General features: G+C 44.0%; 1 protein-coding gene across 1 annotated transcript in view; it reads right to left on the bottom strand.

Moving 5' to 3' along the window:
- exoc4 (exocyst complex component 4) overlaps nt 1-26,175 on the bottom strand; it is a 111,012-nt gene that overhangs the window by 28,662 nt on the left and 56,175 nt on the right. The window contains exons 12-13 of the mRNA XM_056424727.1: nt 9,493-9,595; nt 8,625-8,741 (exon numbers count right to left, since the gene is read on the bottom strand). Of these exons, the coding sequence (XP_056280702.1) occupies nt 8,625-8,741; nt 9,493-9,595 (220 nt within the window). The remainder of the gene's footprint in view (nt 1-8,624; nt 8,742-9,492; nt 9,596-26,175) is intronic.

Raw genomic sequence — 26,175 nt, 5'->3', positions numbered from 1 at the left:
GAAGTGCATTTGATTTAGTCAAGCTCGCCTGGACTATTTAAGTGCATGTTGTGTGTGAACGGCAGTTTGTTTTAAAAGGTTTTTCCGAATTGGGGGGGGGGGGGGGGGCGCCTGAGGGCCTCGGGTTTAAATCGGAAACGGCTCATGGATTTTTACCATTTCAAATCGTGGGCTGCCGCCCTCAAGGTTGTGCGGGGTTCAGAGTGTTTAACCCCGCACGCTCTTTGCCATTTTACATGACACCCCCGACCCCGAAACCGCCGACCCGTGTAACGCTGGGCCCGTGCCGCTCACATGTCACGGCTGAGGGGTCACCAAAAAGAATACACACTCGGCAGTGCATGTACACAACCGCACACCCACGCAAACCAGAACACATGCAAAGATAACCCCCGTCTCCCCCCATGTCTCTCTTTCTCACACACACACACACACACAGGCTGTCCCTCTCCTGGGGGAGCTGGGCATCGTCTCGACAGATCATTCATCAACGTCACGGTCGAGAAACGCCACGAAGACGACTCCCCCGACGCGCGCCGGATGGCCCTGGCGCTCGCTCAACCACGACGCATACGCTTCTTTGTGTGCGCGCTTATGCCCGTGGGTTTGTATTCAAGTTTGTTTCAACTCTGATAACAAGGCGGTGTGATTTTTTTTCTTCTGTGTAAAATGTTACCCCAAAAAAAAGGAAAAAAGAAAATGGGGCAAAACATGGCCCGCCGGAACCCTCGGGAGATTTCCTTCAGTGAGCCGAAGACCTTAATTTGAAATAGAAAATCTTGAATTAGTCCAAACTCCACTGTCTTGTGTGTTTTTTTAATTAACTGAATTTAGAGATTTCATGATTTGGACTGCCTTCTTCTAGAAATTTAAATGATGATGATGATTTCATGACATAAAACACTGCTAGGACTTGTACGCAGATGTTCCCGCCCGCCCCCCTCGAGGTTCTTCCTCCAGTTTATGACCCGGAAGTCACCAATCAGGATCCGTCACCTCTAATCAAGTTCAAGTCATCATCCCTCTGATGGACTGCAGAATATCCATCAGTTTTGGGGTAGAGCTCGAGTTGAATCCTAGAAGACAACGTGTCTCGCTATGATTAAATGACCTGCTTGGAACAAACAGATTTATTTGACTTCGATGTTCCCAGTCTGGTATTAAAACATTGTTCAGCCGAGTCGAGAGACGGAGCTTCTCGGGAGACACGATTGAGTCGTAAGAAAGCGTCTTCTTTTCCACCTCCGCCACCGCCACTTCTAATGCAAAGCTTAACGCAGTGTCGGGAAGAGTTCTAATTGAGAGATGAGGAGCAATATCACACTTGACTGATTACAGATGGGCTTCCATATTACACACACACACACTATTCAAACCCACACAAAAGCACAAATGCAGTTGATATATGGAGCTTCTGCATGTGCTAACCCCCCAGTAGTTCAGATTTTATTCCACACAGCGACCCAAAGGTCAACGTATTAAACACTCCATCGGTCGCTTTGGTGTTCGTCTTCTGGTCGGTGTGAGACGTCGTGGCACATTTTTATATTTATTATAAACTATTACAATCAATTATTCAGAATTATTAATCACAAAAACAAAGTTTGGCCATCACTGGTAGGTGTGATTGAAGAAAAGTTAGCATACGATACATCAATATGTGTGCTCACAGCAACAAAAATATTTTTTTTTGCAAATTCAGAACATTAAATTGCTTCTAAAGATTCATGCGCCTACAGCCAAAAACCTTCTCTCAAACCAAAGGGCATGTTTGTGGTAGAGCTGACATTTCAACTCCTCGCTCTCTAACTCACTCACTCCAAAGGCAAAGATTATGATGTCAGGGGTAGCACTGCGTGGTGTGAACCTGTCCTACCTTAGGCTGCAGCTGGCGAGGCTGTCTTTTCCACCCCCTGCACACAGTATGTAGTATATCTGCTGTATAGATATATACAGGACTGTCTCAGAAAATTAGAATATTGTGATGAAGTTCTTTATTTTCTGTAATGCAATTAAAAAAACAAAAATGTCATGCATTCTGGATTCATTACAAATCAACTGAAATATTGCAAGCCTTTTATTCTGATCTATTGCTGATTATGGTTTACAGCTTAAGAAAACTCAAATATCCTATCTCTAAATATTAGAATATCATGAAAAAGTATACTAGTAGGGTATTAAACAAATCACTTGAATTGTCTAATTAACTCGAAACACCTGCAAGGGTTTCCTGAGCCTTGACAAACACTCAGCTGTTATAAATCTTTTTTTTAACTTGGTCTGAGGAAATATTAAAATTTTATGAGATAGGATTTTAGAGTTTTCTTAAGCTGTAAGCCATAATCAGCAATATTAAAAGAATAAAAGGCTTGCAATATTTCAGTTGATTTGTAATGAATCCAGAATGCATGACATTTTTGTTTTTTTAATTGCATTACAGAAAATAAAGAACTTTATCACAATATTCTAATTTTCTGAGACAGTCCTGTATATATAAAAAAACACCAACAAAGCACAGCTGTGTCACATTTGTGAGAGCGGAACATTTCCAAGGCGGAGGCAGGTTTGCGGCCCGGGGCAGCTGGGTGAGAGCCTCGGGAGTGGATGTGCTTGGTGTGAGATAACCAGGCGGAGGTGGGTGGTGCACGGGGATCGTTACACCTGGAGCGGTGAGAAGAAGAAAGAGGCCTTTGAGGTGAGCTCGACTCAGAAAATGTAGCAGGATTTGAGTCCATTTAGTAGAAGAAAAGGTGACTTCTTCTACAGAATTGTTTGAGAGCACACTATAAAAGGTAAGATCTATATGTATAGCTTACTTTAATGAGAAATAAGTGAAGTTCACTCATTTCTCACTAACATGCTGGTAGAACTCAGGTACTGGGTTTGCCTGAAAGGGGTAAACAGCTAAGTTGACTTGAGAAAAGTTCATACAATTAAACAAATAATTAGAATATTAAAGATAACAATAATAACAACTAGAACGGGCACTCGGTAGAGCGCATACCTTCGCATATCACAAGATTGGGCATTGAATTATGAACATGTTGGCATTAGTTGCATGCCAATTGGATATAAATTGACCGCGCTATGGTAAAAAGAAGATTTTGACCTTTTCATGACATTGACCTTGACCTTTGACCCGATCAATCCCAAAATCTAATCAAATGGTCCCCGGATAATAACCAATCATCCCACCAAATTTCATGCGATTCGGTTTAATACTTTTTGAGTTATGCGAGTAACACGCATACAAATAAATAAATAAATACACGGCGATCAAAACATAAAAATCTGCTGGTAGAACTCATGTACTAAGGATTGGTGACTGTGAACATTGGGGATAAAGGTACGAGGACCGAAGAACCAATGAAAACGTGTTCTTTCATCCTACAACCTCTTTTTGACCTTTTAAGAACACTGAAAGTAGATCTGACCAGTTTGAGCCGCTGCACATCATCGCAGTTCAAGTAAGGCCAAGACGGGAACACAGAATCAGATAAGCTCTGGAAACCACCCCATTGCCCGAGTGATTACACCGTGGTCTCTCTTGGTGGTGGAGGAAAAGGAGATTGGAGGGATTCATTTCAAGTGCAGCCAAAATTGCTGCGAGTAAGAGTGGTATTTTTTTGCATGTGACGTGCCTCATTCCTTGATAATTCTTAACGGCTGTAAAATTGTCGACAGGATTGCTTCGGCGCGATCAATTTCGAGACGGATAATGTCGTATAGGGCTCCAGAACACATTTAGACTAAATAGAGACGCATTTGGATTATTTGTTTCTACGGCGAACCGGCCGATTTGAGCAGAATTAAAATAGCTGTAGCGCGGTTTTGCCGAGGTTCTCTTGAATAGACATGGGAATGGCTTTTGATTTTGTTCCTGGTGTTTGGCGTGTGTGTATACAAAGCGCCCTCACACCCTCCGCCCTGCCTCGCCCACTTGTGTCCTAATCACAGGGCAAGGACGACGCAGCTAACGGGTGCATTGTGCCGTGATTGCTGTGTCTGTTGATGGGAGAGGGAGTATGTGTGTGTGTGTGTGTGTGTGTGTTTGCTCTGACGGGGATATTTGTGGGGGGCATGGGGGGGGGGGGGGCAGCAGGGAGCCAATCAACAGGAAGCGATCAGCCGCCTGCAAATAAACATTGCTTACACACATCATCACAAATAAAAAGGTCAGTGTCATTACGGTTTCAGGTGGTGCGTGTGTGTGTGTGTGTGTGTGTGTGTGTGTGTGTATGTGTGTGTGTGTGTGTGTGTGTGCGCACGTACCGCCGACACGTGTATATTTGTGTCTGCGCCCGTTTCCAAGCTCCCGTCTCCCAAAGCTACATGTGAATATGAAATTTAAAAGGTCAACATCATTAGCAGGCCATCGGCAGCTGAACGCATCTGCGATAGCGGCAGCGCTCTGACGGCGAGTGAATGAAATCAGTCTTTCTCCGTTTCCAGAACAACTTTTGTGTGCACACAAACACGGCAAAACAGGCAAATACACACACGCGTGAATAATGCATGGGGGGACACTGACGCGGGAACAAAAGGACGAGTTAGTGGCTATTGTTTGGAGACAGCGGGGACGAAGCTGAACGGTACTGAGCTGGAAAGAGAGGGCCGGTGTGTAATGGAACTGCGGCTGATGAACGCAAACAATTACGCCGCACTCGTGGACCCAATACCAGTGGGCGCGCAGGTGGGTTCTTCTGGACGGAGACATGCAATGCGTTTCCCTCGTCGCGCCGGTGCCGACGCACGCCGTATGTTATTGTGTCACAAAGTGAGCGTGTAAAGGGGACGCAGGGGAGTTCTACCAAGATTAATGGAGCCAATCTGCAGAGCTATCCAGCAGAGTGACCATACCCTCCCTATCCTACTTTATACTTCTATTCCCCATCTCTCTACCCCCCCCCCCCCGTCCTCCATTTCCCTCGATCTAACTCTAATTAAATGAATCAATCAGTGGCAACACCAAAGCTGGACAGATAGCATCGCCCTGCTGGGGCTAGCAGCACATACGTGTGTGTATTACTAAAAAAGAAAAGAAAAGGAAAGCGAGAATGAAATGGGAATAACTATGATCACTAAGATGAAAGACAAACAACAACAGAGACATTGAACAGGCAAGAAATAATGCCACATATCAAACTAGAACGGGCACTCGGTAGAGCGCATACCTTCGCATATCACAGGATAGGGCATTGAATTATGAACATGTTGGCTTTAGTTGCATGACAATTGGATACAAATTGGCCGCGCTATGGTAAAAAGAAGATTTTGACCTTTCCATGACCTTGACCTTTGACCCGATCGATTCCAAAATCTAATTAAATGGTCCCCGGATAATAACCAATCATCCCACCAAATTTCATGCGATTCGGTTTAATACTTTTTGAGTTATGCGAGTAACACGCATACAAATAAATAAATGGCGATCATTTTCAATGCAAAGGTAATGAGCATAAAAACAGACTGATGTGTGTCTTGGTGGCCTTTCTCCTCTCTTCACCACGACCGCTCCTCCCGGGACTCATCAGCTCAGGCTCTGCTATCACACAGACGTTAACCTCTCCCACTGAACCATATACTGTCCCAGTCGGCTCTTATCTCAGGCTCCTAGTGGACAATATATAGCCATTGCCAGGCTCATCACCAGATCGTTGTTATGTAATAAATGTACATGATACATAATCGCGGTATTTGACACCCTGGTGCATAGTGATAGGCAATAATTGCCCATATCTCTACTATTTGTTCACCCGTGCCCAGATTGAATGTGTATTATGTGCTTATTATGGACTGTTTAGGCCAACCGAATTCACCTTGACTCCTGTGCAGTGTTTCCACAAAGTCATTTTGCCCATAGTGAGATAATACAGACAGGTCAGAGAATTCATATAACATGAAATGTATTTAATAGTCCATTCCAAAAGTTAATGCTATGGAAATGCATCTATGAATATTATCTTCATATTGTGAGGGGGACAAGAATAGACCAGGGGTCAGAAGAGGGTCAGAAGCTCAATTTCAGGCAGATACACTTTTACGTTAAAGCAACAAAAGAGGGATGGCGTCCTCTGTATCAACGAGCCTTTAAAGAACGTCCGTGTCCAGTCAGTGGCATATGCGTGTCCAAAACTACATTCCTGTTTGGCTCTAAACTCATCAACTCTTCCAGAACATACAAACTGCACATGCTAAACGCTAATGTCTTCCTCCAATTTAAACTGCTGCACACATCATCAACTTGTGATTCGGTGGTTGCGAGAGAGCAGATGCGTCAATAAAATGGTTTTCCCGTATATGTGGCTCCAGCCAAGGTGTGTGAGAGTGTGTTTAATGTGCTGTGGCAATATTGAGCTCTCTCCCTCTCGTCAGCCACGCCGGCTCGGGTGCCAGTGGTGTGTGTCTCCCTCAGATAGCACCTGGCACAGGGAGCATCACGGCACTTAAAAGGAGCACATACAGTTAACGTGTGCAGGGGAACACGGGAACACTCGAGATCTCGTATAGATATGTGGACACAAACGCACAAGGAGACACACACACAAACACACATCTGCTCCATTATTGGAAACTAGCGACCATGATAGAGCACCGCCGCTATAATCTTGAATTTATCTTTTGCAATTAAAGAGTTGGTTGATTCACCACCTGGCCGGTTAGAAGCTCTTGTCAGAAAATACTTTCTGCCTCATAAGAAATACTTAAGTTTATACTTTCAGGATAAAAAGGTGTCACCCCCCCTTTAACAAAAGTACCCAAACAACTAAATGAATAAAAGCCACAGAGTAAAGAAGAGTGCGGCCTGTCACAACAGTGACGCCGAGGATGAAGGCCATCAAACGGGGGGAAGGCTCTTGAATTGGAGACCTAAAACGACACCACACACACACAGGTGGCGAAGCAGACTCGCAAATACACACGTGAAAAAGTACCAGAAACACACGTATGCCATCCTGACCCTGTCATGTGACTGGCAGCAGAAGAAGAGCGCAAAGCTCTTTTATTTAGCCCAATTAAAAAAGGCAAAAGGCCCAAACAAAAGGAGTGTTCTATTGCCCTCTCAGCAGAAAGGCTCATTAGCCACAGAGGCTTGATGAGCGAGACGCCGCTCCGCTCGTTACGGAGGGGCGTCAACAAACCCCGCTGAACTCCAACCGCCCACGGTCTCTCTCTCTGGAATGATCTGCCACCGCTGTTCCTCCCTGGGAGAGAACCAAGCACATCGACAGGAAGGCTCTGACGGAAACACACACAGATAAGGTCTGATACACAAACACCCACAGCACAGTCAAACCACTTCCCTGGGACACTTTCTTCCTTGACAACTGCATGGACACAAAACTCTCTCTCTCTCTCTCCCTCTCTCCCTCTATCTCTCTCTCTCTCTCCCCCTCTCTCCCTCTCTCTCCCTCTCTCTCCCTCTCTATCTCCCTCTCTATCTCTCTCTCTCTATCTCTATCTCCTTCTATCTCTCCCTCTCTCTCTCTCTCCCTCTCTCCTCTCCCTCTCTCTCTCCTCTCCTCTCCTCTCTCTCCTCTGTCTCTCTATCTCCCTCTCTCTCTCTCACTCTATCTCCCTCTCCCTCTCTCTCTCTTCTCTCTCTCTCTCCTCTCTCCCTCTCTCCCTCTCTCTCTCTCCCTCCCTCCCTCTCTCCTCTCCTCTCTATCTCTCTCTCCTCTCTATCTCCTCTCCTCTCTCTCTCTCCTCCTCTCTCTCTCCCTCTCTATCTCTCTCTCTATCTCCCTCTATCTATCTCTCTCTCCCTCTCTCCCTCTCTCTCCCTCTCTATCTCCCTCTATCTCTCTCTATCTCTCCCTCTCTCTCCTTCTCTCTATCTCCCTCTCTCCTATCTCTATCTCTCTCTCTCCCTCCCTCTCTCTCCCTCCCTCTCCCTCCCCCTCTCCCTCCCTCTGATATCGAGTCCCTCATCGACTGCGCCACATTTAACCACGGGCTCATCGCGCTCATTTTGGCATCCCTCCTTCACCACACGCTCACGGCGAGTCGAAGACGACAGCGGTGCCAAAGTAAAGATCCTGACAGTTGGCAAGATGTTCTACGTTTCAGTTGTCAGATAGTCAGAGTGTTTGGTGTTGTGGGGCACTCTGTCTGCAATATTGCAAAATGCCCGTTTCTCGCTTGCGTGTGTGTGTGTGTGTGTGTGTGTGTGTGTGTGTCTGTCTGTCTGCCCCTGGACATATTGAGATCCCACCAAACAGGCAGTGTTGATTCTTTTAGCCTCTATAACTGCTCAGATGCTTCTCCGCAACGCACATACATGCATGCGTGTGCGTGAGAGAACTTTTGTCCCCACTAGCCAAAGGCTGTTTACCGTCTGTCATTTACATCTGTGCAATCAAGGTGTCTTGGTGCGCGAATCTTGCACCTTCCGCCAAAAAAAGTTCCTCGTTTGTTTGTGAAAACATTCTTGGCAATAAACCTGTTTCTGATTCTGATTCTGATTTCTGGGGGTGATGCTGTTTATTGAGCAGCGTCTTGATTGAAATGCGGTACGCTTGTGTTGTTGCATTGAAGAGCCTCGTACCGCTCAGCTTATTATTCATTTCCCTGTCAAGGATGTGCTTGGTGTCTTGAGAATGGATATGCTGCAGGTTCCTCACCTGCAGGAGGGGTCTCTGGACGCCCAGAACCTTCATGGTATCGGCGTTGGCAAGGATCTTCAGAGGGTCCGCTGCCTTGCTCACTGCCTCAATTTCCTTGTTGATCTCTGTTCGCACCTAATGGTTCAGAGACAGAAGTTGAATGGAATAAAGCGAGAATAATAACAAACTCACCTTTTTTGTTTTTCGACAACAGCTTGTATTTAAGGACAGTTTAATGTGTTTGGCTTGGTACATTTTCCAAAAGATGACGACAGTGTAAATCAAAAGTATCTGCATTTCAAAGCAGTTTCTAATATTTGATGGAAAACGATTCTCAGCTCCAGATGGCCGTATGAAAAAAAACATTGTTATGATAAAAATGTAGGGGGAAAAAGTTCACATTTGTTTGACTAAAGCAGCTCTAACACCAAATAAACAACACATGAAGAGACGCAGGGGTGTTTTATGAGATTCATATATCACACACACACACGGCTATTTAGATGTCCAGCTATAGGGAATCATCAGGGAATATTGAGAGTGTTAAGCAGCACAATGTTCCCCAGCACTTCGCCGTTATGAAATATTTAGAAAAGTATACAGTAACATTTCGACCAATCGACTTTAAACGGCTACCGCAATCTCATATAGTGCAAATCGTTCCAGCTATTAAGTAACCAGAACAGATTGTGACTTTCAGAAACCAACTATAAAAATATGTTTCGAACATGAAGTGAGCACCGGTCTGTTATTTAGTGTTAACAGCTTAACGCCCCACGGCAGAGTTTGTTATTTCAAGAAAAGTCTTGGAAAGCTCCGGTGTGAATCGGAAGCATCGACTGCCGACGTGCCACTCCGTCAGACAGAAATACGATGCGTCACTAACCTGGTTGAGGAACAGGTCGTTGATGTAGTAAGTCAGGAAGGCTCGGAGTTGGCACTGCTTGGCCTGACCCGGGCCCATGTTCATCTCTATCTCCTGAATGAACCTGAGGAGCCGACACAAACAAACATTTAGAATACACCGACATCATAATGCACCACCGTCACGTCCTCACAGGAGCCGCGAGACGGGCCTGTGACCGGCAGCACGGTAAACGTGCAGCGACGGGTCCGACGGCGTCTGGAAGGGTGACGTCTGCCGTGGGAACTCGTTTTGGGAAGATTTGTGTCCGACTCGAGGTGTCTTTGCAGCTCTTTTGGAATAACTCAGAGGAGCTGCTTGGATGGAATTTCTGTTGTACGGACTCCTCAATGTGAGTGTGTGCAGCAGCAGTGACAGGGGGAAGTGTAAAGTCAAACTACATGGCGGCAGATAGTCATAAAGCTAGCGATAGAGAGCTATTTACAGCATCAACTAGAATGGGCACTCGGCACTCACAAGATTGGGCATTGAATTATGAACATTTTGGCATTAGTTGCATGCCAATTGGATAAAAATTGACCGCGCTATGGAAAAAAGAAGATTTTGACCTTTTCATGACCTTGATCTTGACCTTTGACCCGATTGATCCCAAAATCTAATCAAATGGTCCGCGGATAATAAACCAATCATCCCACCAAATTTCATGCGATTCGGTTTAATAGTTTTTGAGTTATGCGAGTAACACGCACACACATAAATACACGGCGATCAAAACATAACCTTCCGCATTTTCAATGCGAAGGTAACGATGGAGAGCAATCAGAGGTTCTGGATGCCGGCTCTCTTAATTCCGCCAGAAAGCTGCCATCTGGTTGGTCAGATAGGGTCAGACAGTAATGTCTGGGTTGGGTAGAGGCACACACACCACACCTCGTTTGTCAGAGAATCAATGGTCACTTGCCTCGTCTCACACACACACACACACACACCACAGGGCAAACCATGCGACAGCGAGTGCCTTCTCAAGCGCTTGGCACATCTAAAAGCACAAATAAATCAAACTCCTCACAGAATAATTATTTGACCTACAAGAGCTGCGATATATGTGGCCTGAACGTGTAGAAGAGAGCGACGGAGAGAGGGAAGGGAATGGGAAAAAGGGTTCGCGTGAGAAAAATCAGAAGAAAAAAAACCTGACGGAAACCGATAATACGGTAGCTGCGAAAGATGACTCGGTGGTGAAACAAAAAACAGGAGGACGGCTCCATTGCTTGGAAACAGTGTGTGTGCTAATGTGTCAGAACCAGGAGTCAGCAGCATTGCAGACGACGAGGGACCCAGAACCGTTGGAGGAAGTCCAGGCCAGCGGAGGCGGATGATTGATTGGCTAAAGGTAAGCGTGCATGTACATGTACACACAAACATGTGCAGGCACAGGTCCACATCAAAAACACGACTCAGCATCTGGACCCAATTAGTCTGAGGCGTGTGTGCGTGTTTGTGTGTGTGTGCGTGTGTTTAGATAGATAGATAGATATATACTTTATTAATTCCCAAGGGGAAATTTGTCGTCACAGTAGCAGCACCAATAAACTAAACACACGAGAATAAAAAATAAAATATAAAAAACAGGGATGAAAGATATAGATGTATACCAGTAAAATATAATATACAAAATGAAGTATATATATGTATATAAAATTAAACATATGTATATATATATACACACACACAAATATAATACAATGACTGTGCAAAGTATCCAAAGTAAAATATAAAATAAAATATATATGTATATATATACATATATCATACAATACAATACAAATGACTGCAGTGTAAATTTAATTAAATATAAAATATTAAATATCAGTGCAAAATTCTGATTTATTTGTGATTTCAATTGAATAATGAAATGTATGTGTTTGTGCTTGTAAATAAATGAAATGTGTGAAGTGCAGATCAACATCGTGTAAATATTAAGTTTCTATAGAAAATATTGTATTGTGTGTCAGAGAGAGACAGAATACAAACGAAACAAACAAACTTGCAAAGTATCAATACAATACTTATGACTGCAGAGACAGAATGAGCGAGGAGCCGAAACCGATTCGAAATCCTTCATCGATTCCCACTGAAACTCCACCGCAACAGAACGTTCAGTAGGAGAAACTCTTCTGTGGCCTCGTTAAAACCGTCAAGCTCGCAAAACAACGGGGCCCCGATATATAAAGCTCCTCCGCGTAAATACATACAGAGAACGACTTCAACACGGCTCCTTTTTCCCAAAAATGTGTTTCTGCTGACAACTTCCTTTCCAAAAAAATGTACCCGAGGACAAACGCCGCCGGTTTAAACGCGCGTCGTGTCGTTCTGAGATCCGTCTCCGGCTGTCGTTGTCGTCGTCGTTTCAATACAAGTGTCAAGATGATGGATTCTTTAAGTTAGCATGCGAGCACAGATGGATTTTTGTCGGCTTGGGTGATAACGTTTGAGTAATGTCGCGGGGTGCGAGGCAGTAAAACGGCTTCGTCTACCCAGACCGCCGTCTGGAGGCGGGCCGCCGCCCCCTTCACGGGCCCATGGGCGCCGGATGAAGTTTAGCCAACTGGGCTAAGAGGACCGACGAGGCCGGCAGCGGCCAGCGTACCCGAAGCACGCGATGTCAGCAAATTAACATGTTTAAGAAGTATACGCAGGGTTCTTACACATTTTGACCAGTGGATTTCCAGGACTTTTAACCAAATTTCCATGACCAAACTGAAATCTCGGTATAAACATGAACAATTTAGAAAATGTAACGTATTGAGAGCGTACGCCGGCTTATGTTTTGAGCGTCTTTCTTCAAAAAACATATTAATTATTTCAAACTCGGCGTAAATGAACACGTGATTATAACAAATTTCCATGACTTTTCCAAAACTTTTATGATTTAAGTTTTTCCCATGACTTTTCCAGGCCTGGAAATGACCGTTTCAAAATTCCATGACTTTTCCAGGTTTTCCATGACCGTACGAACCCTGTAACATGTTTAGGAAGTGTAAGGTTTGAGAGAAGGGCAACGTGCATCAGACTCGATTCCGAAGAATCGTTTGGGATATATAGAGACGCACGGCTGGATAAAAATGCAAATATATAAAATAACATGGAGCACAGAGCTCAAAGATTTCCAACTGGATCCTGAAAGAACGTTCTCTCCCGGCTCATTATCGTTACAACAGCAGCTTCCAAATGCTGCTCGCTGATGGCGTGACATACTGCACAGTGAATAACAGCTTCTGGTGGAGATGACGGCGGCGATAACAAATGACACCAAACAAGTTGACATACACACACACAGACAGACACACACACACACAAAAGCCATCAACTTGTCTCAACTCCAGATGAATCACAAAGCACCAAAGGCTGTACAAGGCCGTTTGCAGAAAGTCGCACTGTGTGCCAAACCTCCTCCACAAACACACGGAGCGACAGCGTGACCTCTCACCTGACAGCCGGCCTCATTCGGTCTCTCAAGGCTACGACTGAGCACATTGCTTTAAATTGTCATTTTCACGAGTCGTCACGAGCTCCGCACTGCGCTACTATCCGTCTGGCTTGAGCTCCCTCTTTATTACAAGACGCGTGTTCAAAAGGCCTTCCAAGAACCGGGATTGCTCGTTGATTAATATGCCCGCACAGTTGTATATGTAGTGAAAGGCCTTACTCGCATCACGGGTGCACCATCGTACAGAACAGCCGACTCGACAGTAGTCTAGACTCGAGACCAGACGGGGCACGCAGGCCTTCGGTGACGTCAACAAACGCAACGGGCGCTTTTCCGTTTTCTCGAAACCAGGAGAACTCGGTGCCGGTGTTCGCTTCATCTTGTGCAGCTGTTCTAATTGGACCCGATTAACAATGTCAGTGGCGTTGCCAGGTGATGACAAAACAAACCAGTCCACCATAAGGCAGCTCTAAGCAGCCGAAGTGCGGGCCAAGTCGCAAAGGAGATGCAGCGGCAGCGGCGGCGGCGGCACAGTGTGGAGTCGCCCCTGTGTGTGAAATCTTAATAACCTTAAATAATCTGCTTATCTACCCTCAGACACACAGACACACACACTTCCAACTGGCCTAAAAATACTGCGGCAGACCTTTACAAAGACTGGCAGCAAAGGTTGTAAGAGTCGGCGTTGATTACAGGAAAGGAATTCCAATTATATCATTAAAAAGGACAAGAAGACCAAGATGGCGTTTTAGAAGCTGGTGCTAATTGATTCACTAATTACAATACGAGTGTTACTGATGAAAGTAACAGAAAGAACACAAAATGTGTTACTAATCAAACCAATACACGATGACACTAAAGCAGAGCAGATCGTTTTGACAATAGAGATTTTATTACTGGCTAAAAATAATGGCGAGTGGACGCTCTACATTTGATCCAGTAATCCTTCTCATTCTAAGTGCATACAAAAACATAGAATGAACTAGAACGGGCACTCGGTAGAGCGCATACCTTCGCATATCACAAGATTGGGCATTGAATTATGAATATTTTGGCATTAGTTGCATGCTAATTGGTAAAAAGAAGATGTTGACCTTTTCATGACCTTGACCTTGACCTTTGACCCGATCGATCCCAAAATCTAACCAAATGGTACCCGGATAAAAACCAATCATCCCACCAAATTCCATGCGATTCTGTTTAATACTTTTTGAGTTATGCGAGTAACACGCATACAAATAAATAAATAAATAAATACACGGCGATCAAAACATAACCTTCCGCATTTTCAATGCGAAGGTAATAAGACCTGATGTTTCACCCATCCATCCACCCCTGAACATGCACTTTCAAAAAACTTATTCGTGACATAATATACGCAAACTTAATTCGGTAGATGATACTTTTCCTAAAAGTAAATGACATGCAGTTTTGCTGTCTGGGAAAGTAGTTTTTGCTAAGTTGGCCCTAACATCTCCGCGCACCTCTCAGGGCGCTTCGCCTGGATCCAACATGGCCGCACCAGTCACACTCCAAACCCAGCTTCTTAGCAGCAACTGCCGTTGATTGCACTTGACAGCATGCAATTATCTGTCATTAGGAAACAGATGTCAGAGCCGAGGGTCTGGAGCTGGATAATTGTAGATGCCGTGCCCTATGTGTATGTTCATCAAGAAATAACATTCTGGAATGGAATAATGTATTTATAACAAGAGGGATTTGGCTAATGACTGAACCCACTGATCTCTGATAAACCAGAGAAAGCCAAGGTTTGATTTCTTTTAAGATATAACGAAAATAAAAAAAACAAGAGAACAGACGTGAACAAAGATGTGTTATAGCAGTAGCTCTGAATTCATTTCCCGCTGGAAACTAAACCTCGAGTAACAAATGCGTCTTTAAATGTTCAGGGTTGGGATCCCGTCATCCGTCTCCATCTGCAGCAGCGGCGTAATAATGCCGAAAGAGAAATGGGATAAAGACAAAGATTTGAGAAAGACAGCAGAATAAGAGTGTGCGAGGATCGATTAGAGAGTCAGCGTTTTTAAATCTCCTTGAATTCCCCCCGGGAAACGAACCCATCAGCTCTGGTGAATTCTGATTCCGCCGCACAGAGCCAGGCTTGTTCTGTAAAGACCCGTCACGGACAGGACACACTGAGGAGGAGAGGAGAGGAGGCATGTGTGTGTGTGTGTACCTGTGTGTGACATGCTAAATCTGTTTGCCTTTGTCACACACACACACACACACTCATGGACTGGCATTAAAATGTACGGCCAGATGTCAATACATTAATACAGCACATCCAGTGACACTTGAAAGCACTTATCTTAAGACCATTCTTCTTACCCGCAGCACCCGGTCGCTTCATGAAGATTTGAAAGTCATAAAAGGATTTTAATGGTTGGGGTCACTTCACGGGTTTTATGGCACTGCCAACATTAGGTTTCATTTCCTCAGATCAGCCAATAAATGCGAGAATGGCAGCTTTTAATAGTTATCCAACTACACTTTCATTGTTGGTTCTTTGAGAATGCAAGACACTCCAATGGACACTACTTATTACTACAGTGTAAGGCACTCAGTGGGACTATAAAGACCTACTCAAGAGCTAGTACATAGCTGTCGCACTGCAATATTGAATAAGACACACATTCAAATTATCTTTTGGCTCGATCCAAAACACTTTTTAATCCACAAGATGTGGTGCTTAAAAAAGTCACTTTCCTTTAAATGCTTCAAGACCCTCAGCATGTACCGCCGCCACCACTGGATGGCACTGTGTCAGCTTTCATCTCCAGCTCCGGCAGCAGTCGCCTTTTCTTTCTTTTTTTATAAATCACAAATGGTTTTGAGAAATAATTAAGATTCCAGTTGGTGTGAAGCATCTGAAGCCTATTCAGGATTTGTTGCACGGTGTGTGTGTGTGTGTGTGTGTGTGTTGACAGAACAAAAAAAGACAAAAAGAGGAGGAAAAAGATGGGCTTGTTGTTGTTTTTTAAAATATGACAATACTTTGGGTAATTAAGTGTTTTCATCAGTGCCTGGTGAAATGCATATGGTCTTCCCACGCACCGCCCACGCCTCTGCCAGACTTCCTGCTGTTTCTATCCCACTCCTCAGGCTCCTGGCCCTGATGCTGCATCGCACTCGCTGAAGGCTTTCGGTGTATTTGCACATGTGTGCGTGTGTTTCTCTCTGCAGGGGTGGGGGGGGGGGGGGGTGTTTGTTTAAGAGAACAAAAGAGGCGAAAGAGAGTAGTGCCATGGGAAGGTGCAGAGATGCATTATATAAGTGCTGTGCGTGTCCACATGCGTACAGCAGCAGGTATAAACGGGCTTCATAATCAGGCCCTAATAATCAGCCAAGCTAATATAAAAACTCTGCGTGGATCACAGTGGAGGATATGTCTCCCCACCACACATGAAGAAAACAAAGATCAGCTTTTCACAGATGAATGAAAAATATATTTGTTTAGCTTCACAAAATATTTTGATGCAAAGTTCTCCTAAGAAACAAAACAGAAGTCCAATTAGTGAAAACGTGACTCGGTGTTATTGTTATTGAAGTCAAAATGTCCGCCTTGAAAAAGGCAGATGGTAACCACAGGGTTCTTACACATGTTGACCAATGGATTTCCAGGACTTTAAACCAAATGTCCACGACCAAACTGAAATCTCAGTATAAACATGAAAAATGTAGAAAAGTGTGCGTATTGAAAGCGCACGCCGGCTTATATTTTGAGCGTCTTTCTTTAAAAAAACATTAATTATTTCAAACTCGGCGTAAATCAACATGTGATTATAACACATTTCCATGACTTTTATGATTTAAGTTTTTTCCATGACTTTTCCAGGCCTGGAAATGACCATTTTAAAATTCCATGACTTTTCCAGGTTTTCCATGACCGTACGAACCCTGTAACCAAATTACAACCGGAGTTGTCATGGAATTTACAGCTGTAAATCTGATCCTGTATCCCAGTTTAATCCCATTGCATCGAACTGTCGATGATGAAGCCGCAGGAAAAATGGCAGTTTGGGTCTCAGCTGTTCTGCTTGTAATTGAGATGTACAGTACGACATACCTTTAACAACCAACAGTGTTCACATTTCAACAGTATTTTAGAATACGCATCGACCCACAGTGATATCCAGGAGGCTGTGACTCAAGGAACCCAATGCGCCACAGAGGTAAACTGGGTATATTTACCTTCGCATTGAAAATGCGGAAGGTTATGTTTTGATCGCTGTGTATTTATTTATTTGTATGCGTGTTATTCGCATTAAAAAAAAAGTTTTAAACCGAATTGCATGAAATTTGGTGGGATGATTGGTTATTATCCGGGGACCATGAGATTAGATTTTGGGATCGATCGGGTCAAAGGTCAAGATCATGAAAAGGTAAAACTCTTCTTGAATCGCATGAAATTTGGTGGGATGATTGCGTATTATCCTGGGGCCATTTGATTAGATTTTGGGATCAATCGGGTCAAAGGTCAAGGTCATGGAAAGGTCAAAATCTTCTTTTTACCATAGCGCGGTCAATTTTTATCCAATTGGCATGCAACTAATGCCAACATTTTCATAATTCAATGCCCAATCTTGTGATATGCGAAGGTATGCGCTCTACCGAGTGCCCATTCTAGTTGAATATATGTCCCACACATGTTCATTCTGTGTGTGCAGCCACGCGTGTATTGCTTTCATGTTAATTTTCTGTCAGTGTCCGGGTGTGTGTGTTTGTGCACGCATCGCAGTGCGGTGCTGACCAATTAAAACGAGGGAGATTGATGACCAGGGGCCCTGAGTAGCAGAGGTAGCGGTAGCAGACGGCCGCTTCCTGCAGACAACAGGAAATGAGATGGCCGTGTTTAGCTGACGCTGCCGACACCAACACCACCGAGCCGCCAAGACAAATCATCCCCTTACCGCTGCTAGCGGCCTCCTCCTCCATCTCCCCACCCGCCATCTCTTTATCTCCCTCTAACTCGAGCCAACACTATCTCTCTCATTAGTCTTTTCTCTCGGAGTAATGTAGTCACGGTATATTAATACAGTAAAGAACGGGAGTCCAGATGTGAAAAGACAGATGCCACCTGTGTTATTCAAAGCTTAGCCGCCACATGAAGCTACGGACGTCCCTCGTTTGGCGTTTAATCCTGGAATTCCACCCTACATTTGTTGGAGGCATGCGTGTCAACATTATCACGAGAGGGAAGTCCAGTTTCCTGGCTTAACGGTACCAGCACGCTGGCCGACTGCTGAATCCCTTCATCCCAAAGGTGCGTTCACACCAAAAGCGAAACTATTTTTTCGCGCGACCGAATCCCATGAAAAGTCAACGTACAGACGTGTGTGGCTGCGATAGACGCAATATTTTTCCGGGCGACGCGTTCACAGCGGCGCGTTTTCAGCGGCGCAATTTTCGCCCCGAGTTCAAATATTTCAATTTTGAGGCGGTCATCTCGCAACTCGGGCCAATCGGCTCTCGAGTTCCGCTCTCGTAGCGCTGGAAGCGGAAGTCTTCCAGACGTAACAGTGACTTCATCGGTGAAAGTGACCGAGCTGAGTGAGCCTACGGGTGATGTCATGTATAAATATATATATTATATTAATGTCATGAACGCAAACATGAGGGCGTTAGTGTGTGGGACGTCCACAACAAGTATAAAGCAAAACTAGTGGTTAGTTATTCCGTGGTGGATGAAGGAAATGATAACGGTCTTTACGGAGACGAGACACGGAGTTAAGCCCCGCCCCTCGCGGAGCGTCTCGACGCTTATGGCGAGAACATGGCGAACGGTCGAGCGAGTAAACTCACGCGTTTTGGGCGACGCGAAAAATAGTTTAATGAAGGTCTGTCTAGCATTCAAAAAAGCCCCCCCCCCCCCCCCCTAAAACTTGATTTCAAAGACACACACCTTCCCTGGCGCGTTGCCTGCGGCAAGGAAATGATCGCCACAGGGGAGCAAACGTGTCCGCAGCTCCGCATTCGCATTCACGACAGCTTTCAAGACCCCAGTGGACGAGATCTGTCATATTTCTGAAGGTTTGTCACCGGAGTATGAATTTTATCCAATGGACCGTCCCTGTTGAATGCTTCATACGGAGATGGACTCACAGCTTTACTCGTGAGTCTTTAATCAGAATCAGAAACATTTATTTGCTACGTGTGTTAGACACACAAAGAATTTGGCTTGGCGAGACAGACCAACAAACAACAACAATCAACATAGTGCAATAATTTAAACATTACATTTACAATGCTGCTGTCAGGCTGCACAACAAACTCAGCACTTTACTTTGTTTTCCCCCAGTATATATAGTATTAGTATTTAGTTTTGTGTGTTATATTTATTTTCATTGATGCTCTGATGTGCGCCGCTGCTGTGATTTTTGAAATTTCCCCATTGTGGGATGAATAAAGGAATATCATATCATATACTCAAATATCCTATCTCTAAATATTAGAATATCATGAAAAGTATACTAGTAGGGTATTAAACAAATCACTTTGAGCCTTGACAAACACTCAGCTGTTATAAATCTTTTTTTTACTTGGTCTGAGGAAATATTAAAATTTTATGTATATCATATCATATAAGATGCACAAACAGATAACAGTGAAAGTTACATGTGCAATTAGATGTTAAATATTAAGTATAAAGAGGTATAAAGAGTAATAATATCATGGGGGGGGGGGGGGGTCAGTTAATATGATACAAAAGAAAATGTAGACAACTTCTAATTGCTGTTGCTTTTAGCTTTTAGTTAAATCTTCTGCTCTTCATTAATAGTACAAAAAATAAATTCATTAAGCGATAATAATAATTGGTAATATATTAAACGATGAAGCACAAAGCAGTTTTATGAATGCTCGTTATCGCCATTTAAAATTAAGTTTTGCGTTCGGAGCCAAAAGCACATTTACCATTCACTTTTAATAGCAGCTAACTATTGCACTCGTATTTCTTTCCGTTTTCTTCGTTGGCGATGTCGTTAATGAAGAAGAGCTGTGGGAGTTTCAACTCTCTCACATGCATCACTGACCCATTAACACCGCACAGTGGCAACGAGGCCGTCGTGTCACAACGGGAGCCCACCGGGCCTGAAGCGCCGCTTTTGTCAAAGTCCGACAATACGGAGAGAGAGGCAGGTGACATCGGCTCAGTTCGTGGCGGGTCCCGTGGTGTGCGTGTACGGCGCCTTCAAACGCCTATTTTCTTAAATTACAGGCCCCCCAATTGCTGAGTTCAGACACACAAAAACACAGAAACAAACACACACACACAATTCTCTAGTCAGATAAGCAGGTGCAGACGAACACTGCATCTGGTCTGATTGTACTCTGCTCAATGCGTAAGTATTTAAGTGTTCATCTCCTGTTCATAAAACAAGTCTGATTAATAAGGAGAGCATTAAGTGGCCTCCCACAGGTGACATTTACAAAAACAGTGGGAAGGGGACGACTTTATTAGAGTAAGTCAGTAATTAAAAACAAAGCTGACAGAGCAGAACACCAGAAGTAACATGAATAACATCAAATGAGTCTCATTGTAATCCGAACGGTCCACGGATTATTTGAGGGTGCGTTCACTTTGGCCGCCGAGTCCACGAGAGCTTTGCCTCAACGTCCAGAGCCAGGTCACACACTCTGGGCCCCAGAACACAGACCTGCATCCTCTAGATTACTGTTTCCCAAACAGGTTTTCATGGGGCTCACTTATTGGAGAAAAAAAACTGGGAGTATTTTGTCCCGGAATAAAAATGTGATTGATTTTAGAACTTTTCTAAAACAATTATTTAGAAAAGAAAAGTACAATATTTGCCTCAGAGATGTGTTAACGTGGAAGTAAAGTGGCCGACAAAGAGAAGACTCAAGTGAATGTGTGAAAGTGGCATTTATCTCCGTGAGTCATTTCTCAGTTTCTGCAAAAGCCGAAGAACTTTGGGTCAAAGGAAAAAGAAGAAGAAGGAGGCTTCAGACCCAATTAAAGCTTGTATTTGATTTAATAGCCTTCACACAGATCCAGAGATAAAGCAAACAAGAAACTTTGTATACGCCAATAACAAGTTGTTCTGGGCCAGTGAAGCACTGGTTTGTATTTAGTGCCTTTGGAAAAGTCAACAACTTTTGAGTAAGTCGTGAATTAGAGCAGTCGGATGAGAACGGAGAAGGCAAGAGAGTCAAAATGATGAAATGAGTGTCAAGGAGGGCCATCTTTTCTGACCTCGTAAACACTGACGCACCCACACATTATGTTCCTTTCTAATCAGAGTCGATGGTGATGATGTCGTCTTTCTGAGCCACCGAAGGACACTCGTGGGTGAATGACTCAGCGAGACTGAAATGGCAACTATCCCTGGGAGAGCTGAGTGCGAAGGCACTTTTCAATTGGCCTGAAAACTACTGAGAAAAACACTTAACCTGCACAACACACACACACACACACACACACACACACACAGGGCTGGCAGCGAAGATGGACACGACGGGTCTTTTTTGGCCCGAAGGGGAAAGTGAATGGAAAGTTGCCCTGAAGAAAGCAGGCGAGGTCAAAAGGATTGTTGTGAGGAAACGGCAACGGTCTCGATGTATTCTCAAAGACGTCGTGGCCGTGGGCGAGGGGCCGCCATTCTGGCGAGTTATATAGCGTCTATAAAAACTATTTTACATCAACAATAACTAGCTTCATCTCACATTCCCATTCAGGCATGCGTGTCACGCGCTGCTTTCTCACCTCCCGGCCAGGAGGTAGCAGCGCAAAGCGCTCGCACGGCATCGTATCTGAAGGTTGACGCTTTCCTCCGAACGCGTCGCTCGGGGAGCAGTTTCTGCTCCGATTTAAAAAATCATTTTATATTTATCACCTCGTCTTCTTACTGTACGCCCTTATTGCCTCCTCTGTATCTCGCACCCTTCATTTCACTCCTTTTTCTCTCCCCTGCTGTCATCTCCGGTCCCTTATCCACCGCAACGCTTCACTCTTCCCTCTCACCCCCCCTTTCCTCTAATTCACCTGCCTCTCTCCATTTTTACCACTCCATTGCCGTTATCTCCCCACGGCACCGCTCCAATACATTCCCCCCCCCCCCCGCCGTCGTACCTTCCACTCCATCCTTCTTCCCTCCCTTTCTCTTCCTCGGCCTTCCATTCCATTTAGACTTTTATGTTAGCGTAGGACTTTCCTTCCTGTGGCGTCCAGGTAGCAAATTGAAATGGTTCTGGGGGGCTCCGTTGAAGCCTGATTGAATTTAAAAAGGAGAAAGTGCCATCAAGAGAACTCGTAGTGAGAGTTCTGTAATGCACTGAAGGGCTCCCCAAGCTACGACTGTTGATAGAGGGGGGGGGGAGTTGAGGAGGGGTGGAAAGGAGAGAGGTAAAAACAAAAAAAAGGGCAGCATGAGCGAGGACAAAGTGAAGGTGGAAGGAAACGGTGACGGGAGAAAAAAACAGGATAAAAGATGCTGAATAGAAGTGAGAACAAGAGAGGTGGAGGAGGAGAGAAAGACAAAAGGGGGGAGGGGGCGAGATTGGGAGGGCGGAGTGATTGAAAATGTGCGAAACTCTTCACGGGCATGAACGCCAGCCTATTACCCGTCGAGCACGATCAGATAGACAGCAACACAAAAATAACCCTCACGAGCGGAGCGCACCCTTGATAGTGGCACCTCTCAGAAATGCCTCAATCACAGTTTGCATGGCCTGGAGAGGGGGACAGGTCTCATATTGGGGACGGCCGACAAAATGCAATTCCGGGAAGTCAGCTCTAGGGCGGCGTGTCTGTCATACCTGCAGCTCTGATAACACTCCTACACATCACAGCCACCTCTAGGCGCGCGGTGGGACATGCGCCCACGTATACATTACTGCCAGGGGAAATATGATGTTAGGGGTTAAATTATTCATTGATCCTTTCGATGCCTGTCCGAGGCGGCTTGTTGTTGCGTGTCATGTCTTGGTCTCGCTGCGAGTGCGTGTGTGTGTGTGTGTGTGTGTGTGTGTGTGTGTGTGTGTGTCCACTTGAAACGGGCTCTCGGGGGAGAGAGGCAACCTTGAGCGGGCGCTGACCTTTAACTTTGTGCGTTTCACTTTCGGGTGACAGGTGTGTGTGGGCGTTGTGTTTTCATGTACATGGCCAGATGGGTAAATGGAGAATCCGTCCGTATAATGATTCATTTCTCATGATAACCAAGGAGAGGAGAGGAGAGCTTCCGATCCAAACTAATTCTCAGAACCACTGAGTGAGTTGTTGAGCTCATAGTTTTTGGGGAGTACTTACAAGACAATTAACTGTAATTGACATACATGAGCAATGACATGTCAGTAGGGAATGTTCCTTTTAATATTTATTAAAGCACATTTAATTTAACTTCTAATTATACAACAGAATAGACATTAGGCTCCGGGCCGAACTGAATGTCACAAACACTGGATTTCATTTTGAGAAAGATGGTTTGGGTACCATTCATATTTGAACCTTTCTCTGAAATTCCAGATTTCATGGTCAAGTCCAACCGTCTCAATTTTAACGTTATAAATTTGAAACAGTTTGACATTTTATTTTGAACACGTTTCACACCAAAAACTAAAACGCCTCCCCACCTCCATTTGGCTTGACACGTATTGCAGCGAGAGAGATGTGCTGCGAGGTTTTCAAAGTGTCTTCACACTCGGGTCGGCCCTGGGCCCGCTGACCGGAACAAACCGCAGGGGAGACGTCCGCTCGCTGGCTCTTTCTCTCGATACTCCCAAGTGGAGCTCTCTCAGCCACCAACACTTGTTTTAACGTGGATCGCTCTTCTGCGATTGGCTTCTTCCTGCGTCTGACTTTAACCCTCCTGTTACCTTTAGGGTCAATTTGACCCCATTCAATGTTTAACGTCGGTGTTCTTTGGGGTCAATTTGACCCCAGGCTGTTTTTCACTGTGTAAAACATATAAGAACTAGAACGGGAACGAAGTAGAGCGCATACCTTCGCATATCACAAGATTGGGCATTGAATTATGAACATTTTGGCATTAGTTGCATGCCAATTGGATATAAATTGACCGCGCTATGTTAAAAAGAAGATCTTGACCTTTTCATGACCTTGACCTTTGACCCGATCGATCCCAAAATTTAATCAAATGGTCCCCGGATAATAACCAATCATCCCACCAAATTTCATGCGATTCGGTTTAATAGTTTTTTAGTTATGCGAGTAACACGCATACAAATAAATAAATAAATACACGGCGATCAAAACATAACCTTCCGCATTTTCAATGCGAAGGTAAATATCAACTTTTTTATATATTTAAAGGGCTATTTAGGTAGTCAACAAACAAACATAAAGTACCTCACACTTAAACTTGGGAAACAATATTAATTCTAATAATTTTCTGGAGGTTTTAATTGCTGGGGTCAAATTGACCCCGAGGGTAAAATATGTTAGTAAATGTAAAGACAACGAGATCCAGAGACCGAAGGTATCGGTGTATATATATATATATATAGTTTTTTATTTTGTTTGTTCTTTTTTCTTTATTTTATATACATTTTCTGATTTATTTTGATTGTAATTTAGGATAGAAATATATAAGCATTTTTGTGCTTCTACCTATACCTTTTCAGTCTTTCTCTTTTGTATATTATATAGAATAATATTGTACTGTATTTGATTTGATTGACTGAATAAAATACAAGGAAAAAAATATATATACCATAGCATCTCTGAGTATTTCCCACTACCATCGACTCCGGGAGCAGGAAATATTGAAAACCGCAATTTGTGACACCCGACGTGTTGCTTCTCCACACATCACAGAGGAATCTATGCGTCTACGACATGACACCAGGGAAAGCGCGGGGCATCCTACCCCCACCCCCCCCCCACCCACCTTCCATGGCGCTTCAAAAAGCATGTCGGTGTCATTCTGCATGTATGCCTTCATCCTGATCAGTTCCCATGAGACGCACCGTGTTGCCGGCAGTCTGCGGCACATTTGAGAACAATCAAAGGGCTTCCGCTGGCAAATGACCGGCATCTGAAAGGTCGGATGAAAATGCGGGGCTTTGTTTCAGAGAGAGAAAGAAAATGTTTATCCGGCCAAAACACGTTGCTGGAGAAGTTGTCAGCATTTAAACTCACACCTCCAATAATAATAATAATAACTAGAACGGGCACTCGGTAGAGCGCATACCTTCGCATATCACAAGATTGGGCATTGAGTTATGAACATTTTGCCATTAGTTGCATGCCAATTGGATAAAAAATTACCGCACAATGTTAAAAAGAAGATTTTGACCTTTTCATGACCTTGACCTTGACCTTGACCCGATCGATCCCAAAATCTAATCAAATGGTCCCCGGATAATAACCAATCATCCCACCAAATTGTAATGCGATTCGGTTTAATACTTTTTGAGTTATGCGAATAACACGCATACAAATAAATAAATATATACACGGCGATCAAAACATAACCTTCCGCATTAGCAATGCGAAGGTAATAATACCTGCAAAGATGCAGGTGGTTTTGTTCGTGCAAAACCAGAAGGTGAACGCTGAGAGCAATCTTCCGTTTATTTCTTCAGAGTAACAGACATTATCAAACAAGCAGCTGTAATCTGAGGTTTCACAAAATGACAGGACTATGTAATCCTGTATTCAGAGGCCAGCCGTAGGAACGGAAGCTTGGACACGAGGAGTCTTTATAATCAGCTATAGATAAAAAAAAGAGAGAGACATACATTTAGAGACAGAGAAACGTATTGAAGAGCTTAACAACAGCGGGGCCACAGTTCTGTGGCAGATGAGATGACCTGCAGTGAACATTTCCCGCATGCCTGCGTATTCCAAGGTAATCATGACATAAAAGGAAGGAGTTTTCTGGACTGTAAGTGACATTTTTTGATAAAACTGACGATCTAATGTTGTTAAATAACTATGAAATACTGTGGGTAAACTATATATGAAGATATGTTAGCCAAGACTCTTTAGTTGCATCTTTGTGTTATAATTAATGAAATATTCTAGATTTATTTAAGTGTTATTCAACAACAATGATATTATGTTGGTATTCAGGACATTTTAAATTGTGACTAACTATTTATCTTTTACATTTTGGGACCAAAACATGAAAAAGTAAGCTACAGACGAACCAAAGATATAAATGATTGCTATTCACAGGCTTCGATAACATTTGAGCTGGGTAGAGTTACAACTT

This window comes from Pseudoliparis swirei, chromosome 10 (assembly GCF_029220125.1).
Source record: "Pseudoliparis swirei isolate HS2019 ecotype Mariana Trench chromosome 10, NWPU_hadal_v1, whole genome shotgun sequence".
Lineage (NCBI taxonomy): Eukaryota > Metazoa > Chordata > Actinopteri > Perciformes > Liparidae > Pseudoliparis > Pseudoliparis swirei.
The sequence above is the reverse complement of the archived record's forward strand: the minus strand, read 5'-3'. Positions and strand labels throughout refer to the sequence as shown.